The sequence below is a fragment of the Mus musculus genome, chromosome 1, assembly GCF_000001635.26.
Source record: "Mus musculus strain C57BL/6J chromosome 1, GRCm38.p6 C57BL/6J".
NCBI classification, from domain to species: domain Eukaryota; kingdom Metazoa; phylum Chordata; class Mammalia; order Rodentia; family Muridae; genus Mus; species Mus musculus.
Window position 1 is genome coordinate 151,430,781 of NC_000067.6, and position 26,832 is coordinate 151,457,612.

At 40.3% G+C, this 26,832-nt stretch overlaps 1 protein-coding gene and 1 non-coding gene across 5 annotated transcripts in view; both read left to right on the forward strand.

Annotated features, from left to right (window-relative positions):
* Positions 1–26,832, forward strand: part of Trmt1l (tRNA methyltransferase 1 like) — a 29,642-nt gene that overhangs the window by 2,239 nt on the left and 571 nt on the right. For 2 of the 4 annotated variants that reach the window (NM_001357570.1, XM_030243897.1), the window contains exons 2-14: positions 3,014–3,124; positions 4,948–5,061; positions 8,736–8,800; positions 10,026–10,155; positions 11,807–11,930; positions 12,467–12,546; positions 17,446–17,717; positions 19,120–19,332; positions 21,268–21,458; positions 22,297–22,375; positions 23,105–23,271; positions 24,198–24,260; positions 26,683–26,809. In NM_001357570.1, coding sequence (NP_001344499.1) covers positions 12,529–12,546; positions 17,446–17,717; positions 19,120–19,332; positions 21,268–21,458; positions 22,297–22,375; positions 23,105–23,271; positions 24,198–24,260; positions 26,683–26,809 — 1,130 coding nt within the window. In that variant the 5' untranslated portion in view covers positions 3,014–3,124; positions 4,948–5,061; positions 8,736–8,800; ... (1 more) ...; positions 11,807–11,930; positions 12,467–12,528. The remainder of the gene's footprint in view (positions 1–3,013; positions 3,125–4,947; positions 5,062–8,735; positions 8,801–10,025; positions 10,156–11,806; positions 11,931–12,466; positions 12,547–17,445; positions 17,718–19,119; positions 19,333–21,267; positions 21,459–22,296; positions 22,376–23,104; positions 23,272–24,197; positions 24,261–26,682; positions 26,810–26,832) is intronic. The other 2 variants (NM_026876.4, NM_001357569.1) reach the window with 2 other exon arrangements.
* Positions 11,613–11,670, forward strand: Mir7682 (microRNA 7682). Its single transcript, NR_106150.1, has one exon. It is a non-coding gene; the product is annotated as a microRNA 7682 (primary transcript).

Sequence of the window (26,832 nt, forward strand, 5' to 3'; positions counted from 1 at the left end):
AAACCCTGTCTTGAAAAACCAAAAAAAAAAAAAAAAAAAAAAGAGTGTTTAAATACAGAATGATATTACCATGTTGAACCAGAAAAGATTAGAAAGATATAAAAAGAATTTTCAGACAGGTTTTGAAATTTTCCTTCAATAGTGGACTAGATAATTTTCAGTTTTCTTTTTCTAACTTATTAATTTTATTAGGATCCTCTTATATTGTACTGCCTAACAGAATAATCCAGGAGGCATATCTTTTATGCAGCATTATATATCCTATTGCACATACATGCCTGAACTATGAAACAGAACCTTTCTCGATTTCAAATGTGGTAGTTTAGTTTGTATAAATGAATTCTTTTTGGACCATCACTATCCGAACTAAAAACTAAGTTACTTTTTTGGGCCTGTATTTTATTCTAAGTTTTTGAACAAAGCCTAGTATATGAAGTTTATCAAGCTCATATCTGTAATTCCCGAATTTGAGAAGCTGAAGTAGGAGGATAATGAGTTTGAAGCCAGCATAGGCTACATAGTTCCAGAAGAGTCGTAGCTATATAGTGAGCTCCTATCTCAAGAAAGAAAAGTATAAAGACAGTAATACAATGATGTTTGTCACTCCTTGCTTTTGCTTAGAAAACTGTCATTTGAGCAGAATCGTCCGATGGTGTTAGATCCCAGAATCAGTGATAAAAATGTGCTACTACATTCAAAACAGCTAATGGTTTTTAAAAACTTTAACTATCCTCAGTGTCTGCTGAGTAGCAGTTCCTGAACTTGACCGTTAGTCATCAGAAAGATGAATCAAGTACAACTGCTGCCCTTTTATTGTTTACTGTAAGAAAGGCAAAAAAGAGCCGGGCATGGTGGCGCATGCCTTTGACCCCAGCACTCGGGAGGCAGAAGCAGGCGGATTTCTGAGTTTGAGGCCAGCCTGGTCTACAGAGTGAGTTCCAGGACAGCCAGAACTACACAGAGAAACCCTGCCTCGAAAAAAGAATGAAAAGAAAAGAAAAAAAGGCAAAAAAGGAAAGATTTTACGCACGAGTGAATGAGGGACTGAGAATGTGAGGGAGCAGAGATGGGACGAATGATGGCAGCATCAAAAATTGAATTTGAATTCTTAAGGTTTTAAATTACTGAGCATACTGACTGAAGCCTGAGATTCGGTCCGTTACCTTTCTCTTTGGAGCTTGCCTGTGCATTGGTATCAGCTGGTCTTATGGATTCTGATTCCCACTTTGTAAATGTTCCTTTCCTGTGGCATGCGCGCCTTCAGAACATCCTTAGAAGAAACAAATTGCAAGTCCATCTGTCTCCTTTTCTGCACTGCTAAAGTTTTTGAAAAAGCAACCACACTGGTTTTCTGTGTTTCCTTTCTATTTGGTCATCTATTCTCTGTAGTTTTTAAAGATCACAGGAAGCTGGGCAGTGGTGGCGCACACCTTTGATCCCAGGAGGCATATATAGGTTTCTCAGATTTCTAGACCAGCTTGGTCTACAGAACCAAGTTCCAAGACATCCAGGGCTACACAGAGAAACTCTGTTTAAAACAAAATAAAAAATAAACAAACAAAAGATTACAGGAGACTATCTACCACATACAGCAGTCTTAATCTTTCCAGCTGTAATGCTTAGTTTTGTGTATTTCTTTTACCTATTATTCTCCTTTAGCGTCTCCATCTCCTCGGTTCTTCTACCCATTCATTCATTCATTCATTCATTACTGAGCTCCAGACATAAAACTTCAGCTGCCTATTGGACACCATTGCTGTAAGGCGTACGGAAAACACACCCTGTTGAAATTTCCGTTTTTCTTGTCCTCTATCTTCCTACCAGAAAAGTCCCTTTCCTCCTTTGGCTGATGGCACTGTTATCCACAGCCACAAAAACTCAGAGACCACCTTTACTTTGCCTCCTACCCATACCTCTCAAAGCCCAAATCCTCTTCCTTTCCCCCCCCCCCACTTTCTCTCCTCCCATACCTTTCTGAGACCATTTTCTCACCACCCCGATTGCTGCTACAGCTCCCAGATGCTTCCCCCAAGCACTTACATGCAAATCATTTACCATTCCCCAAAGAATAAAGTCTGAGCTAACAGAATTCTTTACTACTTTGACTTACGCCCCGCTTTACCTGTGTGTTTTCCACCCAGCCTACCCACCCTCAAATGTATTACTTTATAGACAAGGGCTGTGGTAGCTGGAAATTTTATACCACAAACTTCTTGTTCCTGAAGTCACTTTCGGATTTATAAGACTGGTCACCAAGTCTACTTAATTGAATTTCTATTCATAACCTAAGTCATGAGATTGTGTTCTTGATGGATTAACTCTTAGCAAGTAATGCTCTCAGCCACTTGTTACAATTGACTGGCCCTCCCTTGCTTTCATGCTACCTTACATCTGATACTCCTTTCATTTTACCTATTGTTACAGTTAAAAATTAGAATGTTAATCGCTCACATGTAACTAAAGTTTTTTGAAGACACAAAACATGCATTATAGCTCTCAAACTATTTTGTACAGGACAGAATTTTTTTTGTTTGTTTTCTGTCTTTCTGACATGGTCTCATTTGTCCCAGGCTGGCTTTGAATTCATTCTGTGGTTGAAGGCTCTGAACACCCTGCCCTCCAACCTCTATATCTGTGTGCTAAGCTCCCAGGTGTGCACCACCGCGCCCCGTTTATGTGGTCCTAAGGGTCAGACTCAGCTTCCTGGATGCTGGAACGGCAGTCTATCCACTGAGCTCCACCTGAGCTCCCAGGCGAGAATCATTCTCCATGCAGTTACTTTGACTCAATACAATTTGAAAGCTGAAAGGTGCACAGTAGAGTTTTTCTCTGTAACTTTTTGCATTCTGAAATACATTTGCCATTTTCTAAACTGAACTGTAGCAGTCCCCATGAGGTAGCAGGCTCTATAGAAAACAAAAGCATAAATGTCAACATGGTGTGAACAACTGAAAATGGATTAGGGAAAATTGTTAAAACAGTTTTCTGACTCTTAAAATTTTTTTCTTTTCAGAGAGACACATCTCAATTCAAAGGCGGCTTGCTGACCTGGAGAAGTTAGCTTTTGGGACTGAAGGAGATGTTGACTCTGCCAGTTCATTGAACTCAGATAATCCAGGCACAGGTATTTCCATGTTTGGGGCTACACACACACACACACACACACACACACACACACACAAACATACATTCAGGCACACCCAGGCACAGGCAGACATGTATACATGCATGCACACAGATACACTCACATGCACACTGAATATCTATTTTGTCCTTTTTTGATTTCTTTAAGGTGTCATACATATCTTTTTGTTGTCATTGTTCAGTTTTTAATTTTTATTTTGAGACATTCATTTAACTTGTAATGGGTCATCATTTTTCAACTCATGAAAACTGTTAAGAATAAATTTATTCCCATTGAAGTAGAACAATAGTAAAATAAACTCCTTGAGTTAATTTCACAGTTAAGGACTGTGTTTCTATAAGGTGGTAATTGAATTAACAACAAGTTTTTGACATCCTGAAACAGTATCATAGCTGGGACTGGAGAGGTGGCTCAGTGGTTCTGAGCACTGGCTGCTCTTTCAAAGGACTTAGGTTCAAGTCCCAGCACCCACATGGTGGGTGCCATCTATAACTCTAGTTCAGGTGATCTAACACCCTCCTCTAGGCCCCAAGCATGGCTACGATGCACAGACACCCATGCAGGCAAAACAAGTACACTTAAAATAAAGATAAGTGACATAGCAGTTAAAATTCCCTGGTATAAAAGGGAGGCAGCATAGTTGGTACAAAAGTTCTAAATGACATCATCAGTGCTCCACTGTCCTACCTCTCCCTCCCTCTCCTTCCTTCCCCCTCCCTCCTTCCATCTCCCTCTTTCTTTAATATTTTATTTATTTGGTGAGAAGAGCGTGCCATGCGTGTCAGTCAGCTCCTCCCTCCGTGTGAGTTTCAGACTGAGGCTTTACTCAGTGGGTACCTTACCCACCGAGCCATCTCCTGCCCTGTGTTACCGTTCTAGTGCTTAGTGCTCATGTTTGTCTAAGATTGGCACTCTATACAAAAATTAATTATACTTAGTCTTGCATTATTCTCTTTGTGAAAGATATTTATCTGTTGAATTAAAATATCATTATTGATTTGTTATTTCTGTATATTTTATTGCTTTGAGCTTAAATTTGAGGCTTGAATTCTTACTTGTCTGCCGGCTTATTGGTGGGGGCAGGGCAGCAAGCAGTGTGTGGTCCTGGGCATTGAGCACAGGCTATCAGACTTCACTGCCTTACTACTGAGCCATCTTGCTGGCCTGAGATTATAACTCTTGAACACTTTATAAGAGTTATTATTTGAAGTGTACTGTATTGCTAAGTTAATGCTCTGTTTTGATGATCCATATTGTCTTTTCAGGAGTACTTCATAAAGAAGGGAAAACGTAAATGTAGTAATACAGTGAGAGTCAGGTGTGATGGTTTTACCAGGTCCCTGGTCTCAGAATAGCAATGCATTGTATTTTGTCTTCTGTTTTTCTTTCCCTGTCTTTGGCTGTTGTTGCCACTGCTGGAGTAGTAGGGAACCATAGCAGATGCTCAGGCATCTCTCCTGAGGCCCAGCCCTTCTAGAAATGCCATATTGCTGCTTTCCCATTCTAAATTGCTGAGTGGTGGTCTCTTGGCAAGAGTTTAGCTGGAGGGAATTTCGCTTTTCGAACTTCTCTGTTCCTGCTGGCAACAACCATCATCAGGAGCCACAGATAGCAGAGTCTCAGAGCTAAAGATAGTCATTGTTGAAATGCTACAGTTCTTGTTGAAGGACATCCAGGCTCAGAAACAACCCTTTTCCTCTTTATCTAAGGGAGGGATGGTGAGTGCACGGGGAGGCTCCTGTTACTGTGTAGCTGACCCAGGCATTAACAGCTGATTGTCTGTGCTTTTTCTCCTTTTTAAGAAAACAGTCAAACTTGCCCGCTGTGTCCTAAGGAAAAGTTCAGAGCTTATAGTAGTCACAAGCTTCGTCGACACCTTCAGAATTTACACTGGAAAATCTCAGTTGAATTTGAAGGTTAGTATTTTTCTGCTTACCTCAGAATAATGTATACGAAATTGAACATTTGTACCAGCTTTGGAATTTTATTGTAAACATAGGCAAGTATTTTCACTTTCTATTATGATGATTTAATGTCCCCACTCAATGTATTTGATAAAAGACAGCATACAGTTATATAGGCAATAAACAATGCCAGTTAGTTCAGTGACATGCATTAGCCGTCTAAGACTGTGATGTATTGGGTGTCTCTGACATGGGAGTTCCTGTTGCTTAGTTAACAACGTTTTAGTCAGTTTCTTCTCCTCTTGGAGAACAGCTACTGTTTATAATTTAAAAGACAAAGTAATTGCAGAAAAGCAAGAAAATTTAAAAATTGGTATTAATATTAGAAAAAAGTCAATAGTTGAAAATTTTAGCATGTTGATAGAATTTAAGACAAATACTTAGAAATTACAGCCTTTATAATAGGTAAGTAGAAATTATTAAAAATATACTGTTATAATGACAAAAATGATGTAATTTGAAAGAATCAATTTTTTTAAAGATTATTTATGTATTTATTTATTTTATGTATATGAGTACACTGTAGCTGTACTGATGGTTGTGAGCCATCATGTGGTTGCTGGGAATTTGAATTCAGGACCAATACTTGCTCAGCCCACCTCGCTCCGACCCAAAGATTTATTTATTATTATATCTAAGTACACTGTAGCTGTCTTCATATATACCAAAAGAAGGTGTTAGATCTCATTACAGATGGTTGTGAGCCACCATGTGGTTTCTGGGAATTGAACTCAGAACCTTCAGAAGAGCAGTCAGTGCTCTTAACCGCTGAGCCATTTCTCCATCCCAGGGAATAAATTTTTAACAAGTAGGATCATAAGAAAAAGAAAAAAAAAAAGACAAAAGCCCCATCAGACTGAGAGACTAGATTCTGAGACAGCAAAGTGTCATAGTTTCTTCAGGAAAAGTTATGACATCTTTTACTTTTTAAAATACATACATTAATTCCTCATGTAAGTTTCTTACCAATAAAATAACCAATAGACAAGAGTTAGAAACAGTGATAGAGAGATGTGTGAAGATATTCATTGCACCACGTTCTTTGTGACAAAAACTCAGAATTAAAAGGAATATTGACTACATGGTGGTACGTGTGGGTGGGTGTATCATATGTGGCCACTGAAAAGAATACATTTTATATATTGTACCAAACGTCAAAGTTTTTATTTACATAGTAAACTACAGTCTTAGTTAAGATGTTATTACTGTGATTGTGACCAAAAGCAACTTGGAGAGGAAAGAGTTTTTTCATATTATAGCTTGTAGTCAGTCCATCATCCAGGGAAGTCAGGGCAGAAACTCAAGAAAGTAACGGAGAGGCAGGAGCTGCTTACCGGCCTGCTCCTCATAGCTTGCTCAGCCTGCTTTCTTATGGCACCAGGCACTGCCCACAATCAGCCACATCAATCAATCAAGAAAATGCCCATAGGCCAGTCTAGTGCATTTTCTCATTTGTGGTTCCTGCTTCCAAAATGGCTCTAAGTTGACATAAACTAGCCAGTACAACTACTAATGAAAATAGCAATCTATGGGGCAGATTTTTTTTTAATATTCCATTTGTATAAAACTGGAAATCATCCCCTCAAGAAAAACCTCAGAATACCAATCTAATACCCAAATGCGTATGGGAACACACACACACTTCCTTAAACATGGGTATCCATACACACTGGTATATAGTTATGTGATATAGAGATTGTTGACTGTGCGGACAGCCAGCCTCCTCTCACTGAGTTCGTGATTGCCTGGGAGGAAGAGAAGTTTTCTTTACTCGGTTAACCACTAGGAAGGCGCCTGCCTGTACTTCTGGAAGCACAGCCTCACCTGCATTCCTATAAGTAACAATGAAATCGGGATTAAGATTCTTCTGTCAATAAGACTTGAAAGTAGGAGGGGAGCGGGGGGCGGGGATCAGCAGGAGTGAGGTGGGGACAAGGTATGATAGTTTCTGTCATAGTTAACAGGTACTAAAGTAACAGGCAATATTTTAAAGGGAGATAGTGCACAAGGAATGAGGAATGTGAGACAAGTCACAAATTCTTGGGTTTGGGACTTGAGTAATTAAGAAAATGGAGTAGCCCCTTATTGAACCATTGGCAGCTGCAGTCAAAACATATGGGACGTAGGCCAGGGCCAGCTCTAGGCGTAAGACGAGATACACTTTGGGGAAGATATCCAATGTCCTGTAAGCTATATGAATGTGAAACTTAAGGGGCTAGAGATAGACGTTTGGAGATGTTAAAATATAGGTAGTATTTAAAGCCATGAGATTTAACGAGATATTAAAATATAGGTAGTATTTAAAGCCATGAGATTTAACGAGATAACCTTTGGTATATGTATCAATAGAAAAAAGCCATCTGGAGCTGAGACCTTGGGCACTTCAACAGTACACAGCGGGAGACATGACGTAAAGCACTAGGATAAGGTGATAAGGAGCAGACTTCTGGGTTGCAGAGACTAGAAGTCATTTTGTAAGCTTAATAAAACTAAAGAGATTTGGCTTAAGAAAATGTATAGCAAGTATGATATAGCTCAATGATAGAGCAATTCCTTAACATCTAGACGACTCTAGAATTTATCCCTTAGAATTACCCAAAAACAGAAAGAAAGAAGGGGAGGCAAGAGAACTGAAGAAAAAGACTAACGTAGCATAGTCTGACCTTAACTAGCTCCATGGCTAAACATAACATCGTTCTCCTGCTCCTGCCCCTGCCGCTACCGCTACCGCTGCCGCTGCTGCTACCTCCCAAGTGCTGGCTTTGCAGGCATGCTGCACAGTACCCAGGATTTTGACAAATGAATTTTGAGATGGTTATCAATTAAAATTCCTTAAACATTTAGAGGCCAGGTGTGGTGGCGCACGCCTTTAATCCCAGTACTTGGGAGGCAGAGGCAGGCGGATTTCTGAGTTCGAGGCCAGCCAACACAGCGAGTTCCAGGACAGCCAGGACTACACAGAGAAACCCTGTCTTGAAAAATCAAAAAAAAATAAAAAATAAAAAAAAATAATTTAGAATTAGGGGTCTTGGTATCAAGAATAAGTTAGTAACTAACACTGTAATTTGAGATTCCTTCCCATAAGAGATCCTTGAAACATGAAAAAAATTAAAGTTACCAGAGATAAAAAGGACATAGCCACCATCCAATTCAAATAAATGTCTATATTTTAAGGTATGGGGGAAAAAATCAACACCCAAAACTAAGAATAGTAAATTCAAAAACAAATTTTAAAGGTGGGAGGAAAAGCAAGATTATCTGGTACGGTTAGTGAAAAAGCATGAAGCAAAGGAAATGAGGTTCAAGAAGCTAAATGACTTAAAGAACAAGCCATCTCAAATAGAACAATAATCCTAACTATTCTTCTTTTTTTCTTTTTCTTTTTGAGACAGGCTTTCATTATATAGCCCTGGCTGACCTGGAACTTACTATGTAGATCAAGCTGGCCTCGAACTCACAGAAGTGCACCTACCTGCCTCTGCTTCCTGAACGCTGGCATTAAAGGCATGTGCCAGCACACCCCGTGACCCTAATTAGTCTTAGAAAATTCCAAGTATCCTTGCAGCTCTCGGTGCCGGTGGGCTATGTAGTGAGTGATAGTAACCAGCTGGCCCGTTCCTTTCCAGGCTACAGAATGTGCATCTGTCACTTAGCCTGCCGCCCGGTGAAGCCAACCATCGTTGGAGAACAGGTAACCAGATGGTAGATCCTTATTTTCAAATTTAGTGACTTTAAAGAGAGCACAACTTTTATTTACTTTAAAACTATGCTTTGCCAAAGGCCGGGAATCTATTCTTAATTTAAAATTGGAATGTCAATGTTTATCAGTATAGTTTCTACTCTCTCTGTAGCTCACCCAGAACCTCAGATTCACTGTGTAGCTGAGGGTGACCTTGAACTCCTGACCCTCTGCCCTTCCCGAGTGCTGAAATGATGGGCATGTGCCGTCAATTCCTTTTATACAGTATTGGGAATGAACCCAGGGCTTTGTGCATGTTCATCAAGTCCTCTATCAGCTGTGTTAGACCTGTAGCCCCCAGTTTCGTTTAAAATACTCACCTCAGTGCTTTCCAATGATTATGAGAGAATAATGCAAAATGCATGGAAAAATACCATTGATCTTCTCCCTTTTTTTTCACTCTATTTTATGTGTGTTGCTGTTTTGCTTGCCTGCATGTCTGTGTACCACTTCCATGCCCAGTGCCCACTGAGGTCTGAAGAGAGCATCAGATGCCTGGAACTGGAGTAACAGGTGGCTGTAGGCTACCATGTAGGTGACAGGAACCAAACCTGGGTGCTGCACCACTGCTTTTACCTGCTAAGCCACCTCTCCAGCCCTCATCTTATAGTTCTTTATTTCAGTTACACAAATTATTATCATGCTCAAAGTGAGCATTTTTCAATTTCATATTCTCTTTTCCTCCATTCTTCCTTTTAAATTTAACTTTAAACAATCAAGAGCCTGAGGTGGTTTTTGCTTTGACTCTTGGTTTTGGAGACGGCATCTCAATGTGCAGCGCTGACTTTATAGGCATAAATAAATAAAGTGCATGTGTTTATTATTAAGATCAGTTTGACCAACAGTGAAGACATCTTACAAAACAGTTTCTAAGAAGACAACTAAACTTAGGGGTAGCAGGACTGTTAACATCATCCTATCTATAAGTACAGCTTATATAAAATAACAGTGTGGTGGTTTACTGAACAGAAAGAATGGAAAACTAGGTAGGGTCACTTGTGGCCTGCTAGAACAAAGTGTATATAAGCATCACTAGTGAAATGATTCTTTCAAAGGTACATCAGGAAATTAACATCACCTTTTACACTGTTAAATCCAGTTCAGTGACATAGTACCATTTGGAAACTTGCACTTTGTTGCCTTAGTAACCTGTTCAATCAAATGCTCTGTTCGATAGATATCCAGTAAACTGGGCGCCCATTATCACTGCATCATTTGTTCAGCAACAATCACCAGGAGGACTGACATGCTAGGGCATGTTAAGCGCCATGTCAACAAAGGGGAAACTAAATCCAGGTACATTGCTGGTAAGTTACGTGATCTCATTAGCATACTCATAATTAGGTCCTTAAACAAGACAGATAACAAATATAGGCTGTAAGTGCTGGGCATGGTGGTGCACGCCATTAATCCCAGCACTCAGGAGGCAGAGGCAGGCGGATTTCTTTTCTTTTTTTTTTTTTATATAAGATGTATTTATTTTATGTATCAGACACACCAGAAGAGGGCATCAGATCCCATTATAGATGGTTGTGAGCCATCATGTGGTTGCTGGGATTTGAACTCAGGACCTTTGGCAGAACAGTCAGTGCTCTTAACCACTGAGCCATCTCTCCAGCCTGAGGCAGGTAGATTTCTGAGTTCAAGGCCAGCCAGAACTATACAGAGAAACCCTGTCTCGAAAAACCAAATTAATTAAATAAATAAAGAGTATAATTATTTTTCCAGATTACGTATCTTATTCTCTGAGTATTTAAGGCAGTATCATGTTTTCACATCAGTACCCATTTGCATTTGTAGCTAAAGGATTATATGTTCTTGTCAGTTCTTTTTTTTTTTTTTTTTTTTAATTTATTTATTTTTTGGTTTTTCGAAACAGGGTTTCTCTGTGTAGCCCTGGCTGTCCTGGAATTCACTTTGTAGACCAAGCTGGCCTGGAACTCAGAAATCCGACTGCCTCTGCCTCCCGAGTGCTGGGATTAAAGTCTTGTCAGTTCTTAGTAGCCATTTGAATGCAATGCTTACTTTAAAATTATAGTCATGGGAAAGTGGGGTCTTCAGGGTTGCTTAATGGGTAGAAGTCCTTCTGTGCATGCCTGTGAGCCAAGTTTCCTAGATCCACAAAGGTGGCAGGTGAAAATTGTATGTTCAGAATATGATATTATTATTCAGCCAACTAATAGCAAGCATATAAATACTCAGTTTCTATAACATTATAAGATACTCTGTGGCCAACTGTTGGGAGCTAACTCCTAGCAGAAAGCATCCATCATCTCTGCAGCCATCTCGGGCTATTTACTTACAGGTGGTACTTTTCCACCCTGACGAGAGACTTGTCTTCCTAGCATGATGTTTTTGCGAGAAGCTCATCACAGCTGCACACACTGTGATAACATCTTGTTTTCCCCTATGCATCCTGGACCTGTGGTTAAGTGTCTCCAGCTGCACTCCCCAGCGAGTGCATATATACCCATAGTTGCCTTTCAATAAACGAGACACGAGACTTGATCCTTGAGCAGACAGACTGTCTTCATTCTTCGAGTTTCTTGCCTCTCAATCCCCTCTCTCTCTTGCAGACCCTGTTGAACGACCCACGGACTGGATCAGCCAACCTGTGATAGCATAATGTAGTACTTAATCATAAAAATAATTTTAGGATCTAGTGCTGTCTGATGGTGTCGGGTCTTATAATACTGATACGGTGATATAATACAGTCAGACTTTTCAGTGAATAAACTTCCCTGCACTCACCAAATACCTACCTAGGCACGACTCTTGCCACAGAAACTGAGTGCATTTGTCCTGTGGGTTGGGTTGGCTTTGGTTGGCTTTGGCATAGCTACGAAACTATTTGCCTTATCACAAGATAATACAAGGTTTCTTTTTAAATGTGTTGTATTGAGTATTGAGCATTATTTTCAATTACCTTGTAATAATCTTCATTTTCTTCCATTTTAGCTTCTACTGCCAAATCATCTAATGAGATTTTGAAGGAGACAGACACAGACATACAAGTTTTTCCTAACTACTCTATACCTCAGAAAACAGATTCATATTTTAATCCCAAAATGAAGCTAAATCGGTAAGATAGATTGAAAATAGTTATTCAATTTTCAGATGTACCTCTTGTAGCTTCTGTGTTCACATGTATTAATATTAAAATAATCTATTTTAAGCTGGTCAGTGGTGGTGCACGCCTTTAATCCCAGCACTTGGGAGGCAGAGGCAGGCAAATTTCTGAGTTTGAGGCCAGCTTGGTCTACAGAGTGAGTTCCAGGACAGCCAGGGCTACACAGAGAAACCCTGTCTCAGGGAAAAAAAAAAAAAAAAAACATGTATTTTAACATTTTCTCAGAATATCTCTTTTTTTCTACCAACTCAGTTTTTCAGTCAGACTAAAATAGGCCCAACTTTATGTAATTAAACCTGGACTGATTGGTGGTTACATTTTATTAAATAAATGGATGTTTGTTAAATAGAATTCAGTTAGATTCATAGTTGAACTTAACAAAACTTACAGGTCTTAAACTAGTAATTTGGGAATGTATATTAAATAGATAATTATGTTCAGAATTCTGCAAAAATAGAAAGTGACTCCAGATTCTCCCTTCTTTCTAGTCAGATAATATTCTGTACATTGGCTGCTTTGGCTAAGGAACGAAAACCTTTGGAGTGTTTAGATGCCTTTGGAGCCACTGGTAAGTAAAAAAAATTAGTTTGTAGTTTTCAAATTTATTTTTTGTGTATTTTGACTGCATTGCCATCAGAGGCCAGAAGAGGGCATCAGATCCCCTGTAATTGGAATTAGAGATGGCTGTGAGGCACAGTGTGGGTGCTGGGAATTTAGCCCAAGTCCTCTTAGCTTAGAAGCCATCCTTCTAGTCCCTAAATAATGTCTTTTCTTAGAAGACTTATAAGGATGTCATGTCTAGCAAAATATTATCGTGAGCCATATGTGGTGGGTACTTTAATCCCAGTACTCTGGAGGCAGAAGCTGGCAGATCTCTGTGAGTCCAAGGCCAGCCTGGCCTACATAGTAAGTTCCAGGATGGCCAGAGCTACCAAGTGAGTCCCTGACTCAAAAAAAAAAAAAAAAAAAAAAAAAAAAAAAATCCAAAAAAAAAGAAAAAAGGTTTTCATATCTAAAAAATAAATAAATAAATAAGATCCAAGGTAAAATTTTCCAATTTTTTGTGAGAATTTGCAAAAAGAGTCTATACAAAAGTAAAGAGTATAGTGAATGTATTCCTTCCTGTGTGTCACTTCAGAAATAATTCACTCATATTCAGTCTTGTTTTATCAGTATTTTCACAGTTCAGATTTCATCAGATTTCAGTCTCGTTAAAAATTCATATTTTAGTCTCGTTAGTCCCATTAATTTAGAAAAAACCCTGGACATACTATTATACGTAAATAATAAATTGGATTACTTAAAAAAATAAGGCTTTTCTCCCCTGAGGCAAAGTATCAATGTGTGCTTGACTTTCGACTCCTTGAACTCCTGATCCCACACACACACACACACACACACACACACACACACACGCTGAGATTACAGCTCTTCCTCCATCCTCAGATACAAGGATTTTTTTTTAAGTAAAGCTATAGTAACATTATTATACCTAGAAAGTAAAGACGAATTTATTGATATCAACAATTATTTAGATATTTAAACATTTTTAACAGTTCAAATCACAATCCAAAGCGTATGCATTTCCATTGTTTCAAATCTGTTTCTTCTTTTTGTTGTTGTGTTCTTTTGAGACAGAGTCTTACTGTGTAGACTTGGCTGACCTGGAACTCACTATAGACCCAAGGCTGGCCTCAAACTCAGAGATTCTGAATTCCCCTGCCTCTGCTCGAAATTAAAGGCATGTTCCACCATGCCCAGCTAAGTCTCTTCTTAATATGGTCTCCTGTCACTTTGAGTGTATAAATGAATAAGGGTGAGTGAGGGTGTATGTGTGTGTGTGTGTGTGCACGCTCTCACGCATATACATGATAACTATTTATTGACATAATTGGTTTCCTGACATGTAGTTTCTGGCCATCTGGATTTTTATTAATTGTCTCACCATGGCGTCTGTAACTTACTCCTAAGCCTGTATTTGTCCAGATTACTCTGTTTCTCGTGTGGTTCAGGCTGCCCTTGAACTGGCTGTATGACCAAGTATGACTTAGAACTCATGAGCCTTCTGCCTCCACCTCCCAAGTACTGCGGTTACCAGCGTATGCTTACCATGTCTGGTAGGAAGGACAAAAAGAAGTTTTTTCTGGTTTTTTGTTCATATGTTTGTTTGTTTTTAAACAGGGTGAAAGCCCAAACTAGCCTTGAACTCAGAGATCTGCCTGCCTCTGCCCCTCAAGAACTAGGATTAAAGGTATGCGCCATCACACCTAGCCAGAACATTTTTCCTGAAGAGTGTTTGTTCACTGTCATCAGGTAATAACTGATAACTGTGTTTTGTATTTCTGATTATTATTTCTGACCATTATGAGAGAGAGTGTATGTGTATGGGGGGAGGGGAGTCAGAAGACAACTAGCAAGAGTTGGTTCCCTCATTCCACCACGGTTTCGGGAACCACACTCAGGTAGGGTGGCTTTCAAGGCCAGTGCTTATCCCTGGTGGACCAGCTCCCCAGCCTCTGTGTGTTTAGATATCATTGCCTGGCCTTTAGCGGTTTATTTTGTTTTTGGCGCTCTAGGACTCAGTCTCCCTCTGAAGCTCAGGCTAGCCTAGAATTGCCTATATAGCCCAAGCTGGCCCTGAGCTCCCGCTCCTCTGCTACTGTCTCACGGTGCCATCCTGCCCAGTGCTAGTCTTCATTGAAACTAAAAACTTTTTTCTCAAAAGACTTTTAATAATAGAGAACAGAAAATAGAAACAGCAATTTCTGAAAGGCATTTGTGCTCATCCATGCCCTCATAAAGACTAGCCGATTAGAAGTGTACACTGAGAGTGAAAGCTGCTGCTGGTGTGGTTAAAAGCATGGGCTTCAGGGCTAGAGTCCCTGAGTTCAAGTCCTGGCTTCATCACATGCTAGCTAGCGTATAGCCCCAGGAAATTGTGTTTGACTTTTTCATGTATAAAAGTAAGGGCGCAGAGTATAGTATCTGTACAGTATTGACTTTGTAACCCTCGATACAGATAAACGGCATCAGAGCAGCACTTCTCACGCAGAGCAGAACTTATTACACAGAGCAGAACTTATTACACAGAGCAGCACTTCTTACACAGAGCAGAACTTATTACACAGGCAATGCTATGGAAGTGTTAGGCTTCATCTTCATTGTATCGTTAGTAATGTAACTGTCATTATCATGTTTAGTAATATATCCATTTAAGATGGTAGCAGTAATGAGGTCATCGTTCTGAGCTGAGGCATTTAAATGTGAACTTTCAATTCTTTTGTGTGTGCATATGTGGTGGATGTGTGTGTGTGTGTGTACATTGTGTATAGAGCCCAGACGTCAATACTGGAAGTCCTTCTCCATTGCTCTCTACCGTATTTTTCAGTCTGGGTTTCTCACTGAACTTGAATGGAGCTCAGTGATTTAATTAGACTGAAGCCCCTGGAATCCTGTCTCCACCTTGACAGAGTTTGGATTATAGAGACACACTCACTACACTTGGCTTTAAACATGGATAGTAAAGATCAAAACTCACATCCTAATGTTTGTACACAAGCATTTTACTGGCTGAGCTGTCTCCCCATCTCTGCTTTTTATTCATTATTTCCACCACTAATTCCATATCAAAATAGCTTTATTCTAATGTGTGTGCGCGTGCATGCGCGTGCATGCGTGTGTGTGTGTGTGTGTGTGTGTGTGTGTGTGTGTGTGTGTATTGTTTTGTTTTGTTTGGGAACAGTGTGTCACTATATTTCTCTGGCTGACCTGGAACTCTGTGTACACCAGGCTAGTCTTGAACTCATAGATATCTGCATCCCACGTGCTAGGATTAAAGGCATATGCCACCATGCCCAGCCTGACTTCCTTTGTAATATAATTCACCCCTTTCCCATTCTACATCTACCAACTTCATGGCAAATCATTACAATAGTCTCTGCATTTCCAGTCATTATTCACTGTGTCATACTTACCATGGCCAAACAGCCTTTGTCTGAGTTATTTATGGCGATGTTACTTCTCAGTCAATAGCATGCATCTTGACTGCCTAAAGTCCAGAGTGCTCTACCACAGCTTAGTGTCATAATATGACCCGTTTCCCAAACTTACTGCCTTGTTTTATGTATACATTCTTTTTTATCTTTTAAAATATGCAATTAAAGTTGGTTCTGCAAGAGGAATATTAAGCCTTTTTATAAGCTGCTGTATCTGGCAGCATTTCTTTTTTGGCTTTCCAGCTATCATCTGGAAATCAGACATCGTGGACCACCATCATTAAAAGCAGCTCTCACAGAGCACAGTCCCTCTGTATGGCTGTTCCCCTAACATGACCGTCTTAGTTCTTGTCCCTCAGGCTTATTGTGAGTGAAAAGAATCACATCAAGTTCATCACACAGTAGCTAGGATTGTATTGTCAGTCGTGAGGTTTCCTGCAGAGAGCATATCAGTATTTCTCATGGTGTGCTAGAAACCCCAGGCCGTGGGGCATGTTCTGATGGCCTTCCTAGTAGCTCCTGAAGCCTGGGAAAAGGAGCTTCCGCCTGAATTCTTGCTGCATATACAGAGGCATTCCTTTTACTTCCCAGGGTGCTTTTGTGCACTACTTGAAAATTTTAGTCTGGAAAGGTTATTTCTTCTTTACTTTGTTTTATTCCTGTGCATGTGTGAGAATGCAGGCAGGTGTGGGAGGGGGCACAGAAATTCGGGAGTTTGTTCTCTCCTTCCATAATGTGTTCTGGCTCAAAACCAGATTTATTTATGGGAGCTAAGCTTATTAGTGCATGTCTATAATCCCTGCACACAGGAGACAGAAACAAGAGAATTAAGATTTCATGGCCAACTGTGAGTGGTGGCAAATGCCTTTGATCCCAACTCTTGAGAGGCAGAGGCAGGTGGATCTCTGTGAGTTCAAAGCCAGGAGTTCTAGGACAGCCAGGACTATGATCTTCCAAGAAAGAGGGGGCAGGGTGAGGGAGGGGAAAGGAAAAGGAAAAAGAAAAGAGAAAAGAAAAAAGAAAAGAAAGGAAAAGAGAAGAGAAGAGAAGAGAAGAGAAGAGAAGAGAAGAGAAGAGAAGAGAAGAGAAGAGAAGAGAAAAAGGCCAGCCTGGGCTACCAAACAAGATCCTTGTTCAGAATCCACTGTATTTGTTTTTCTCTGGTATTTGAGGGTAAACTTGAGCAGCAAGACTTTCAACTTGACCTTTTCCTTTCCAGCAGAGTAGCGCACTCTTAGCATACTGTACAGAGAAGTGCACGTGTGAGGTGGAGGGGCGTGAGAGTGTGTGTGTGTGTGTGTGTGAGAGAGAGAGAGAGTCTGTGTGTATGTGTGTGTGTGTGTGAGAGAGAGAGAGTGTGTGTGTGTGTGTGTGTGTGAGTGTGTGTGAGAGAGAGAGTGTGTGTGTGTGTTGCTTATAAGACACTTGCCTTTTCAGTGATTAATTATAACTTAAATTTCTTTAATTTAAAGATTCATCTTCTTCCCTGTTTCTCCCAAGGAATAATGGGATTACAGTGGGCAAAGCACCTTGGAAATGCAGTCAAAGTTACAATTAATGACTTGAATGAAAACTCTGTGACTTTGATTCAGAAAAACTGCCACTTAAACAAGTTAAAAGTGGTAGTGGACAGCGAGGAAAAGGAAGAGGGTGATGCCCTCGAAGACGACGGCACTCTGGGGGATATCCAGGTGACCAGGATGGACGCCAATGTTCTGATGCACCTCAGATCTTTTGACTTTATGTAAGTGAAGAACATTGGTCAGATACCCACGAAACAGATCTGCCGATGCTTTAAAATTAAAGAAATTTTGGGAGTCTGGTGAGATGGCTCAGCGGTTAAGAGCGCCTACTGCTCTTCCATAGGTCCTGAGTTCAAATCCCAGCAACCACATGGTAGCTAACAACCATCCGTAACAAAATCTGATGCTCTCTTCTGGAGTGTCTGAAGACAGCTATAGTGTACTTAAATATTTTTTTAAAAAAAGAAAATTTTAGTAGTTTAATACAGAGTTTGGCCTTGCCCTGAGATATCCAGTAAGAAAAATTTCAGACTTTCTGGGAATGAACTTTTCCTCTTAGGCTAAATTATTTCTATGTGTTTGACATGTCATAGACTATTTTAATAGTGTCTTAGTCAGGGTTTCTATTCCTGCACAAACATCATGACCAAGAAGCAAGTTGGGGAGGAAAGGGTTTATTCAGCTTACACTTCCACACTGCTGTTCATCACCAAGGAAGTCAGGACTGGAACTCAAGCAGGTCAGGAAGCAGGAGCTGATGCAGAGGCCATGGAGGGATGTTCTTTACTGGCTTGCTTCCCCTGCTTTCTTATAGAACCAAAACTACCAGCCCAGAGATGGCACCACCCACAAGGGGCCTTTCCCCCTTGATCACTAATTGAGCAAATGCCTTACAGTTGGGTCTCATGGAGGCATTTCATCAACTGAAGCTCCTTTCTCTGTGATAACTCCAGCTTTGTCAAGTTGTCACAAAACCAGTCAGTACAACTAGTTACCTTTCTTTAAAGATTTTATTTACTTTTATTTTATACATAAGAGTGCTCTATCTGCATATATGCCTACATGCCAGAAGGGGGCATCAGATCTATTACAGATGGTTGTGAGCCACAATGTCGTTGCTAGGAATTGAACTCAGGATCTCTGGAAGAGCAGTCAGTGCACTTAACCACAAGCCATCTCTCCAGCCCTTATTACTTGCTTTTAAAACCTAAGTAAGTATTTAAATAGATTTGCAAAGTAAATTTTTTTCTCTCAGTTTTCTAAGACAATCAGTTCCTATTAGCCCAGGCTGGCCTCAAACTGGAAATTCTCCTGCCTCCTCCTCTTGAGTGCTGGGATTACAAGTGTGTTGCCATCCCACCTGCCTTGCAAACGTTGAATCCATGATTTTTTTTTTTTTTTTTTCGAGACAGGGTTTCTCTGTGTAGCCCTGGCTATCCTGGATCTCACTTTGTAGACCAGGCTGGCCTCAAACTCAGAAATCTGCCTGCCTCTGCCTCCCCAGTGCTGGGATTAAAGCCATGCGCCACCACGCCCGCTGAATCCATGAAATTTTTATCATTAGAAGTAATATTGTTATAATTGGATGTGGTCTTAGATATGTGTGTTTCTTTCTGGTTTTAGACATCTGGATCCCTTTGGAACGTCAGTGAACTACCTCGACTCTGCGTTCAGAAATGTAAGGAACCTTGGCATAGTGTCAGTGACTTCTACAGACATCAGCTCCTTGTATGCCAAGGCACAGCATGTTGCCCGGCGTCACTACGGATGTAACATTGTCCGAACAGAGTATTACAAGGAGCTGGCGGCCAGAATTGTCGTAGCTGCAGTGGCAAGGTACCAAACTGCCAATGGTGCACCTACTATGTTTTAGTGTGACTCATGATTTTGAAGAGATAATATGGCGAATGAGTGCTTATTTTTCAAAATACACATGAAGTTTTTAATTCTATATCCCTTACATATAGTTTTAATTTGACTTACTGTTTTAATTTTATGGGTTTTTTTTTAAAGCATTTATTCATTTACTTTGTGTGCATTCATATAGGTGCATGTGTGGCGGTCAGAAGACAACTTGAAGCAGTTGGTTCTCTCCTTCCATCAGGTGTGCGCTGCAAATCACACTTAGCCGTCAGGCATGGCAGCAGCCACCTTTTTCCACTAAGCCATTGTGATGGCCTACCACTCTGTGTTTTGTCAGAACTTTATATCTGAAACATAAAAAAAGAAACAATAAAAGGGGAAATTAATTTTAGACCTGTCTTAATTCAGTAATTATAAGAGTAGGCAAGGTAGCAACATGAAAAGGAGAAACAAAAATTCTTTTTAGATTTACAAGCTGTTTGAAAGATCATTTCACCATCAAATAGTCTGAATAAAATGATGGCTTCTAACTTGACTCTGAAAATAATCTTGAAAGTCAGGAGGGCCTTTCTGTTCCCCTGGGATGTCAGAGATGTTGAAATTCTCTACAGAATTTTATGCTACTAGAAAAGACTTTTTAAGCTGGGCGTGGTGGCACATGCCTTTAATCCCAGCACTCGGGAGGCAGAGGCAGGAGGATTTCTGAGTTCGAGGCCAGCCTGGTCTACAAAGTGAGCTCCAGGACAGCCAGGGCTATACAGAGAAACCCTGTCTCGAAAAACCAAAAAAAAAAAAAAAAAAAGAAAAAAAGAAAAGAAAAGCCTTTTTAATCTTTGTGTGTGTGTAAGTGTGTAGGAGGGGGTGTCTCACCACATGCATGCGGGATCCTGCCAGAGTCAGAAGAGGGCATCAGATCCTCTGGAACTAAAGTCACAGCACAAGCAGTTGTGAGCCACCATGTGGGTGCTGCAAGAGTAGCAAGTACTCTTAACTGCTAAGCCACCTCCCCAGCCTCTACAAAAATAACTTAATAATGCAGTTTAACATTGAGAGAATCAATAATGGATGGCCAGCCCATTCACTTGGTAATGCAAACACAAGTTCTGCAGCACTTAGATGGAAATTCTTACCTCAGAGTAATCATAGGTTATTAATTCCATAGGTCTTCAGTGAATGTTAAATGAGCAACAGAATTTGCAAAATTGAAAATGATGTATCTTATAGAACTTAAGAGAAAAGGGCTTTGACTACTTTTCCGTAAGTAGTCAGCAGCTAGCACATAACTCTGCATATGGTCAGTATGGTCAGAAATATATATGGTTTACAAGAAGCATTTTTAGGAAAAACATAGATTAAATTCAGACTAGTAATCATGATTACAGAAAACAGACCTGTTGAAAACCACAGTCCACCCTGTTTGCCATCCAGGTTAGCCCTGTCAGCACAGTGCTACACAAAGGGAATGATGAGCCATCAAAATAATAGTTTTGTGGGTTTGGTTTTGGTTTTGGGTTTTTTTTTTGCCTTTTTGTATTAGATATTTTCTTTATTTACATTTCAAATGTTATCCCAAAAGTCCCCTATTCCCTCCCCCTTCCCTACTCCCCTACCCACCCACTCCCACTTCTTGGCCCTGGCGTTCCCCTGTACTGGGGCATATAAAGTTTGCAAGACCAAGGGGCCTCTCTTTCCAATGATGGCCGACTAGGCCATCTTCTGATACATATGCAGCTAGAGACACGAGCTCTGGGGGTACTGGTTAGTTCATAATGTTGTTCCACCTATAGGGTTGCAGACCCCTTCAGCTCCTTGGGTACTTTCTCTAGCTCCTCCATTGGGGACCCTGGGTTCCATCCTATAGCTGACTGTGAGCATCCACTTTGTATTGTTTTGTTTTGTTTTTAACAGAGCTGCAGCACGGTGCAACAAAGGTATAGAAGTGCTGTTTGCGGTGGCCCTGGAACACTTCGTGTTGGTAGTTGTGAGGGTCTTAAGAGGCCCTACTTCAGCGGACGAGACTGCCAAGAAAATCCAGTACCTGATCCACTGCCAGTGGTGTGAAGAGAGGATTTTTCAGAAGGATGGAAACATGGTGGAAGGTAAGCGAAGCTCCCTGGCCTGGGTGGGCATTGTGTATCAGCACCCAGCGAACAAGCCTGCATCACATGCCAGTTACACGCTCCGCACTGTGCGTTCGGAGACCACTGCTGGAGAGGTGAACTGCTCTGGCCCTGCTGTGTTTTGAAACATTTAGAGATGATGTAGTTTTTCCACTATCAACTAATTTTAAGAACGTCAATCAGATTACCTGTTTTTCTCAACATATCCCAGTTTCAATTAATTCCTTCCCCACTGCTCAACACTGCGAACATTTGCACCCAAAGCTGGACATCCCGCTCCTCTGTGACTCTTCAAAGATACACTCTCTCTCTCTCTCTCTTTTTTTTTTTTAAGATTTATTTATTTATTATGTGTAGCTGTCTTCAGACACTCCAGAAGAGGGCATAAGATCGTGTTACGGATGGTTGTGAACCACCATGTGGCTGCTGGGATTTGAACTCAGGACCTTTGGAAGAGCAGTTGGTGCTCTTAACCACTGAGCCATCTCTCCTCCCCTCAAAGAGTATTAAAGATTAAGATTTCAACTATATATAAAGTTCTTAGCACAGTACCTGGTACATAGTAAGTCCTCAGTATATAATTTTTTTTTTTTTTTTTCTGAGACAGTGTTTCTCTGTATAGCCCTGGCTGTCCTGGAGCTCACTTTGTAGACCGGGTTGGCCTCGAACTCAGAAATCCTCCTGCCTCTGCCTCCCAAGTGCTGGGATTAAAGGCGTGCGCCACCACCACCTGGAGTATATAGTCATTATTAATGTAAGTTATAACACTTACGTTTGTCGTGTATTCTGTATATAAACACATCTTTTGTTTTTACAGAAAACCCATACAGACAGCTGCCCTGTAATTGTCATGGGAGCATGCCTGGCAAGACAGCGATAGAACTCGGGCCTCTGTGGTACGTACCTAAGACAAGCTTTGTCTTTTCTGTTTGACTGTGTTCTCCAGATACCCACTCTGTTTTTCATAGTGCTCTACAAATTATGAAAGCAAATAAATCTTATTGGGTTTTTTTTTAAGAATTTATTTATTTATTTTATGTATGTGTGTATACTGCAGCTGTTTTCAGACACACCAGAAGAGGTCATCAGATCCCGTTACAAATGGTTGTGAGCCACCATGTGGTTGCTAGGAATTGAACTCAGGACCTCTGGAAGAGCAGCCAGTGCTCTTAACCACGAGCCATCTCTCCAGCCCAAATCTTGTTGATTTTATGTGAATTAAGTAGTTTGGCTAATCTTAATTTACAGAACTAAAATAATTTTTAAAGGAGGAGAAATTAGTATATAAATAATACTAAATTAAAAATTCCTGATTTTCAGTATTATTCTAGCCCATAATTTGTTATATGTTTTGTATAATTATGAAGAATATTTTTGTAAGAAAATAAACATTTGGGCTAGTGAGATGGCTCAGTGGGCAAGAGCACCCGACTGCTCTTCCAAAGGTCCGGAGTTCAAATCCCAGCAACCACATGGTGGCTCACAACCATCCATAATGAGATCTGATGCCCTCTTCTGGAGTGTCTGAAGACAGCTACAGTGTACTTACATATAATGAATAAATAAATCTTTAAAAAAAAAAAAAGAAAAAGAAAATAAACATTTCTCAAACATTTCTTTTCCAGGTCAAGTTCCCTTTTCAATACTGGATTCCTCAAAAGGATGCTATTTGAATCTATTCACCATGGTTTGGATGACATTCAACCCCTAATAAAGACATTAATCTTTGAATCAGAGTGTACCCCCCAAAGCCAGTGTTCAACTCATGCACCTTCAAATACCAACAAGCAAGGTGATTCTAGCTTGTTAGATTATCCTTGGTGTTATAATGAAAATTATGGAATAATATGCTTTAAGTAACCCTTCTTAGTGAGTCTAATCATAATTTGTTTGTTGCTTTTTTTTTTTTTTTTTTTTTTTTTTTTTTTTTTTTTTTTTCTGGAAGCAAGGCCACATATAGGCCAGGCTGGCCTTGAACTCCTGATCTTGCTGCCTCCACGTCCAGAGTGCTGGGCATACACTGCAAAGCCTGTCACCCTCTGTAAACTTTCTACTTGTCTATAAGGAGAAATTGTAGGCAATTGTAGGAGTTGGTATAGCCAGAAATTTTGCTAATACTCATTGAAGTACAGAAAATCAATTCATATATCTATCACTCAGTGAAGGCAGTTTTTCTCCTGAGATAGAGCACTATCAGTGTGCCTGCTCTTCATAGAAGGGGAGGGCAGACTGGTCTTCATGCTTCTGTAGTGATAACGAGAGGTTGCTGTTACCAACATCAATAGATTGTTTGCTGTTACCAACATCAATAGATTGTTTGCCTTTGTTTTGAATCCGGGCTCTTTGCTTAGCTGGCCTGGAACCCACAGAGATCCACCCGCCTGTACCTTCCATGCTAAAAGTAAAGATGTGTGCCACCTCACTCAGCCTAAACTGTGTGCGTGCGTGTGTGCATGTGCACGTGTGTGTGCGTGTGTGTGCGTGTGTGTGGGCACATGTGTGGAAGTCAGAGGACAACTCCACAGTCAGCTCTGTCCTGTCTTTACATGGGTGGATTACAAGTGCCTTTACCTGCTGAGCTCTCTCAGTGGCCCAAAAAGTTAAAAAAATATCATTCTTGTATATTCAAAAATGTAGATGGGATTCCAGTTTTATTTAAACATTAAATTCTTAATGTCATCTATAAATATGTTCCCCCCCCCCTTTTTTTTATTTTAGAAGAAAATGGCGTATTTGTTAAAACCACCGATGATACCACAATAGATATTTACAGTGCACAGGGTATGTATATATTATAATATGTAACTATTAAGTATCAGTGCATTCTAAATGTATACAGGTTTAAAAACAATATACATAGCATTAAAGCTTGTAATTATAATATTATAGTAGTAATGTTTACTTTAAATGCTCATCTTCAATGGAAACTTACAATTCTTATTAAAAGCATATGGTTTGGCTGGGTGGTAGTAGCACATGCCTTTAATCCCAGAACTCAGGCGGCAGAGGCAGGCGGATTTCTTGAGTTTGAGGCCAACTTGGTCTACAGAGTGAGTCCCAGGATAGCCAAGGCAACACAGAGAAACCCTGTCTCAAAAAACAGCAATATATATACCATACATACACACACATATGTATACACACACACACACACACACACACACACACACACACACACACACACACATATATATATATATATATATATATATATATATATATATATACACACACACATTATATATATATGTATTTTTTTCCTTTTAAATAAAAATTACCAATCATGTCCATTTAGCACCTTTAGCTAACTTGGTATGAAGCAAATCTCTGGAAACAATACAGTGCCCTGAGAAATAGAGGCCTGACAAAGCAGCACTGGTGGGCTGGACTCTGCGCTGGCTCTCAGAGCACTGTTCTACCTCACTGTTGGTGTTGGAAACTTTGCCAGTTTCTTCATTTTCAGTAGAAATGTCTTAATCTTTTTTTTTTTTTTTAATTTGCTTACTCCGGCCCCACTTCCTCTGGCCCAAAAATTTATTTATTTATTATCATTATTATATGTAAGTACGCTATAGCTGTCTTCAGACACTCCAGAAGAGGTTGTCAGATCTCACTATGGTTGTGAACCACCATGTGGTTGTTGGGAATTGAACTCAGGACCTTCAGAAGAGTAGTCAGTGCTCTTAACCACTGAGCCATCTCTCCAGCCCATCTGAAATCTTTTTAAGAATAGAAAGTAAAACATAAATGTGTTTTAAGACATTGTAAATCTGTAAGGTTTTCCTTATGTCTAAATAGAGAAAGCTGACTGACCTCTATGGGCTGTTCTATAGCTGGAGGCCTTTATGTTGGTCTGAAGACTGTCAATACAACTCAGGCAAAAGAAAATCCACGTGCACCTTCGAATAGTTAGGATTAAGGTATATGTTGGATTTATTGTAGGCCTTCTTGTAATTTGTTCTACATATGGGCATTTTTTCACTTATGTACCACATTGATTTCATGTAACAATATAATCAAATTTTACTTATCTGGGTTCATTTTAATTTGGGAGTCCCAAGTTGCCATTTTGTATTATTGTAAAAAAGAAATAGTTCAACCTTTTTCATATACTGTATTTGCCTTCTAATTACTTATTTTAAGCAGATATCAGGTGTTTGTCCTCCAGAAATTGCATGTGAGGATAATACCTAGAGATAACCAAGCCTTAGCTGGGTACCATGGCACACTCCTGTAGTGCCAGCAATGGAGGGGGCTTGGCAGGAGGAAACGAGCCAGGACGAGAGTAAGACCGTTCTGATACGTAATAGAACAGGCTGAAAGTTCGAGTCAGATTTCCTTTTAGTATTTGAAGTCTCAGCTACTTTGTGTGTTTATGTGTCTGTACATCTGTATATGCACATGTGGAAACATGGCTGCAATAACTTGTTTGGCATCTTTCACTTAAGATGGAAAGACCAAGTAGTTGAGAACGAGGCATGTGTTGTACCTTTATCGTCTGCTGAGCTCTAGAAACCCGTGTATGTTTTAGTTTCCGCCTGTAGTTATTGGTATCCACTCAGCTCTGCTCAGAGGTAAAGTCAGGGTGTGGTTTTGTTTTATAAATACTTATTTTTGTTACAAATGTAGAGGAGAGTACATGCGCACGTAGGTGCAGAAACCCCAGAGGAAGGCACTGGAGCCCTTGGATCCCAGGGAAGAGCAGCCGAGAGCCATCATTTTGGTGCTAAGAACTGAATCCCCGTTCTTTTCAGGAGCAGCGAGTGCTCGAAACTCTGAGCATCTCTTTCCCTTTTTCCCTCTGTTTTACAGTGGTTTTTTCTTGAGAGTTTCATACATGGTGGTTATGTTGTTTTTCACATCCTTTGAAGACTTAGCATGTATCTATGGTCCCTAGGAGTGTAGAATGTAACAGGGAGAAAGGGTATACACAGACATAACCTGCATACAAGAAACAGAGGAATGGCAGGCCTCATCAGGCTGAGTGGTGCCGTGTGGGCTACAGTGTGCACTGAAGTAATCGGCCCAGGTTCATAAACAGGAAGTGGAAACGTTAAAGGCTTAAAGAGAGGAAGTTGTGACCAAAAAGCGGGTGAACAGATAACATGAGTGAAGGCCAGTGAGAATTGTGTAGTCGACAGGATTATAAAAGCATTTTCTGTCTACAGTTGTTAAGAGCATGCTTGTTGTGTGTGTCTTCCAGGCAAGAGAAAAAGTAATGAGATGGCCATTAACCTAGCCAAAAAGCAGAAGACCGACGCCAGCACGGCTCACCCGCCCTTTTACTACAACATCCACAGGCACAGCATCAAAGGGATGAACATGCCGAAGTAAGGCGGCCAGCGGCAAAAAC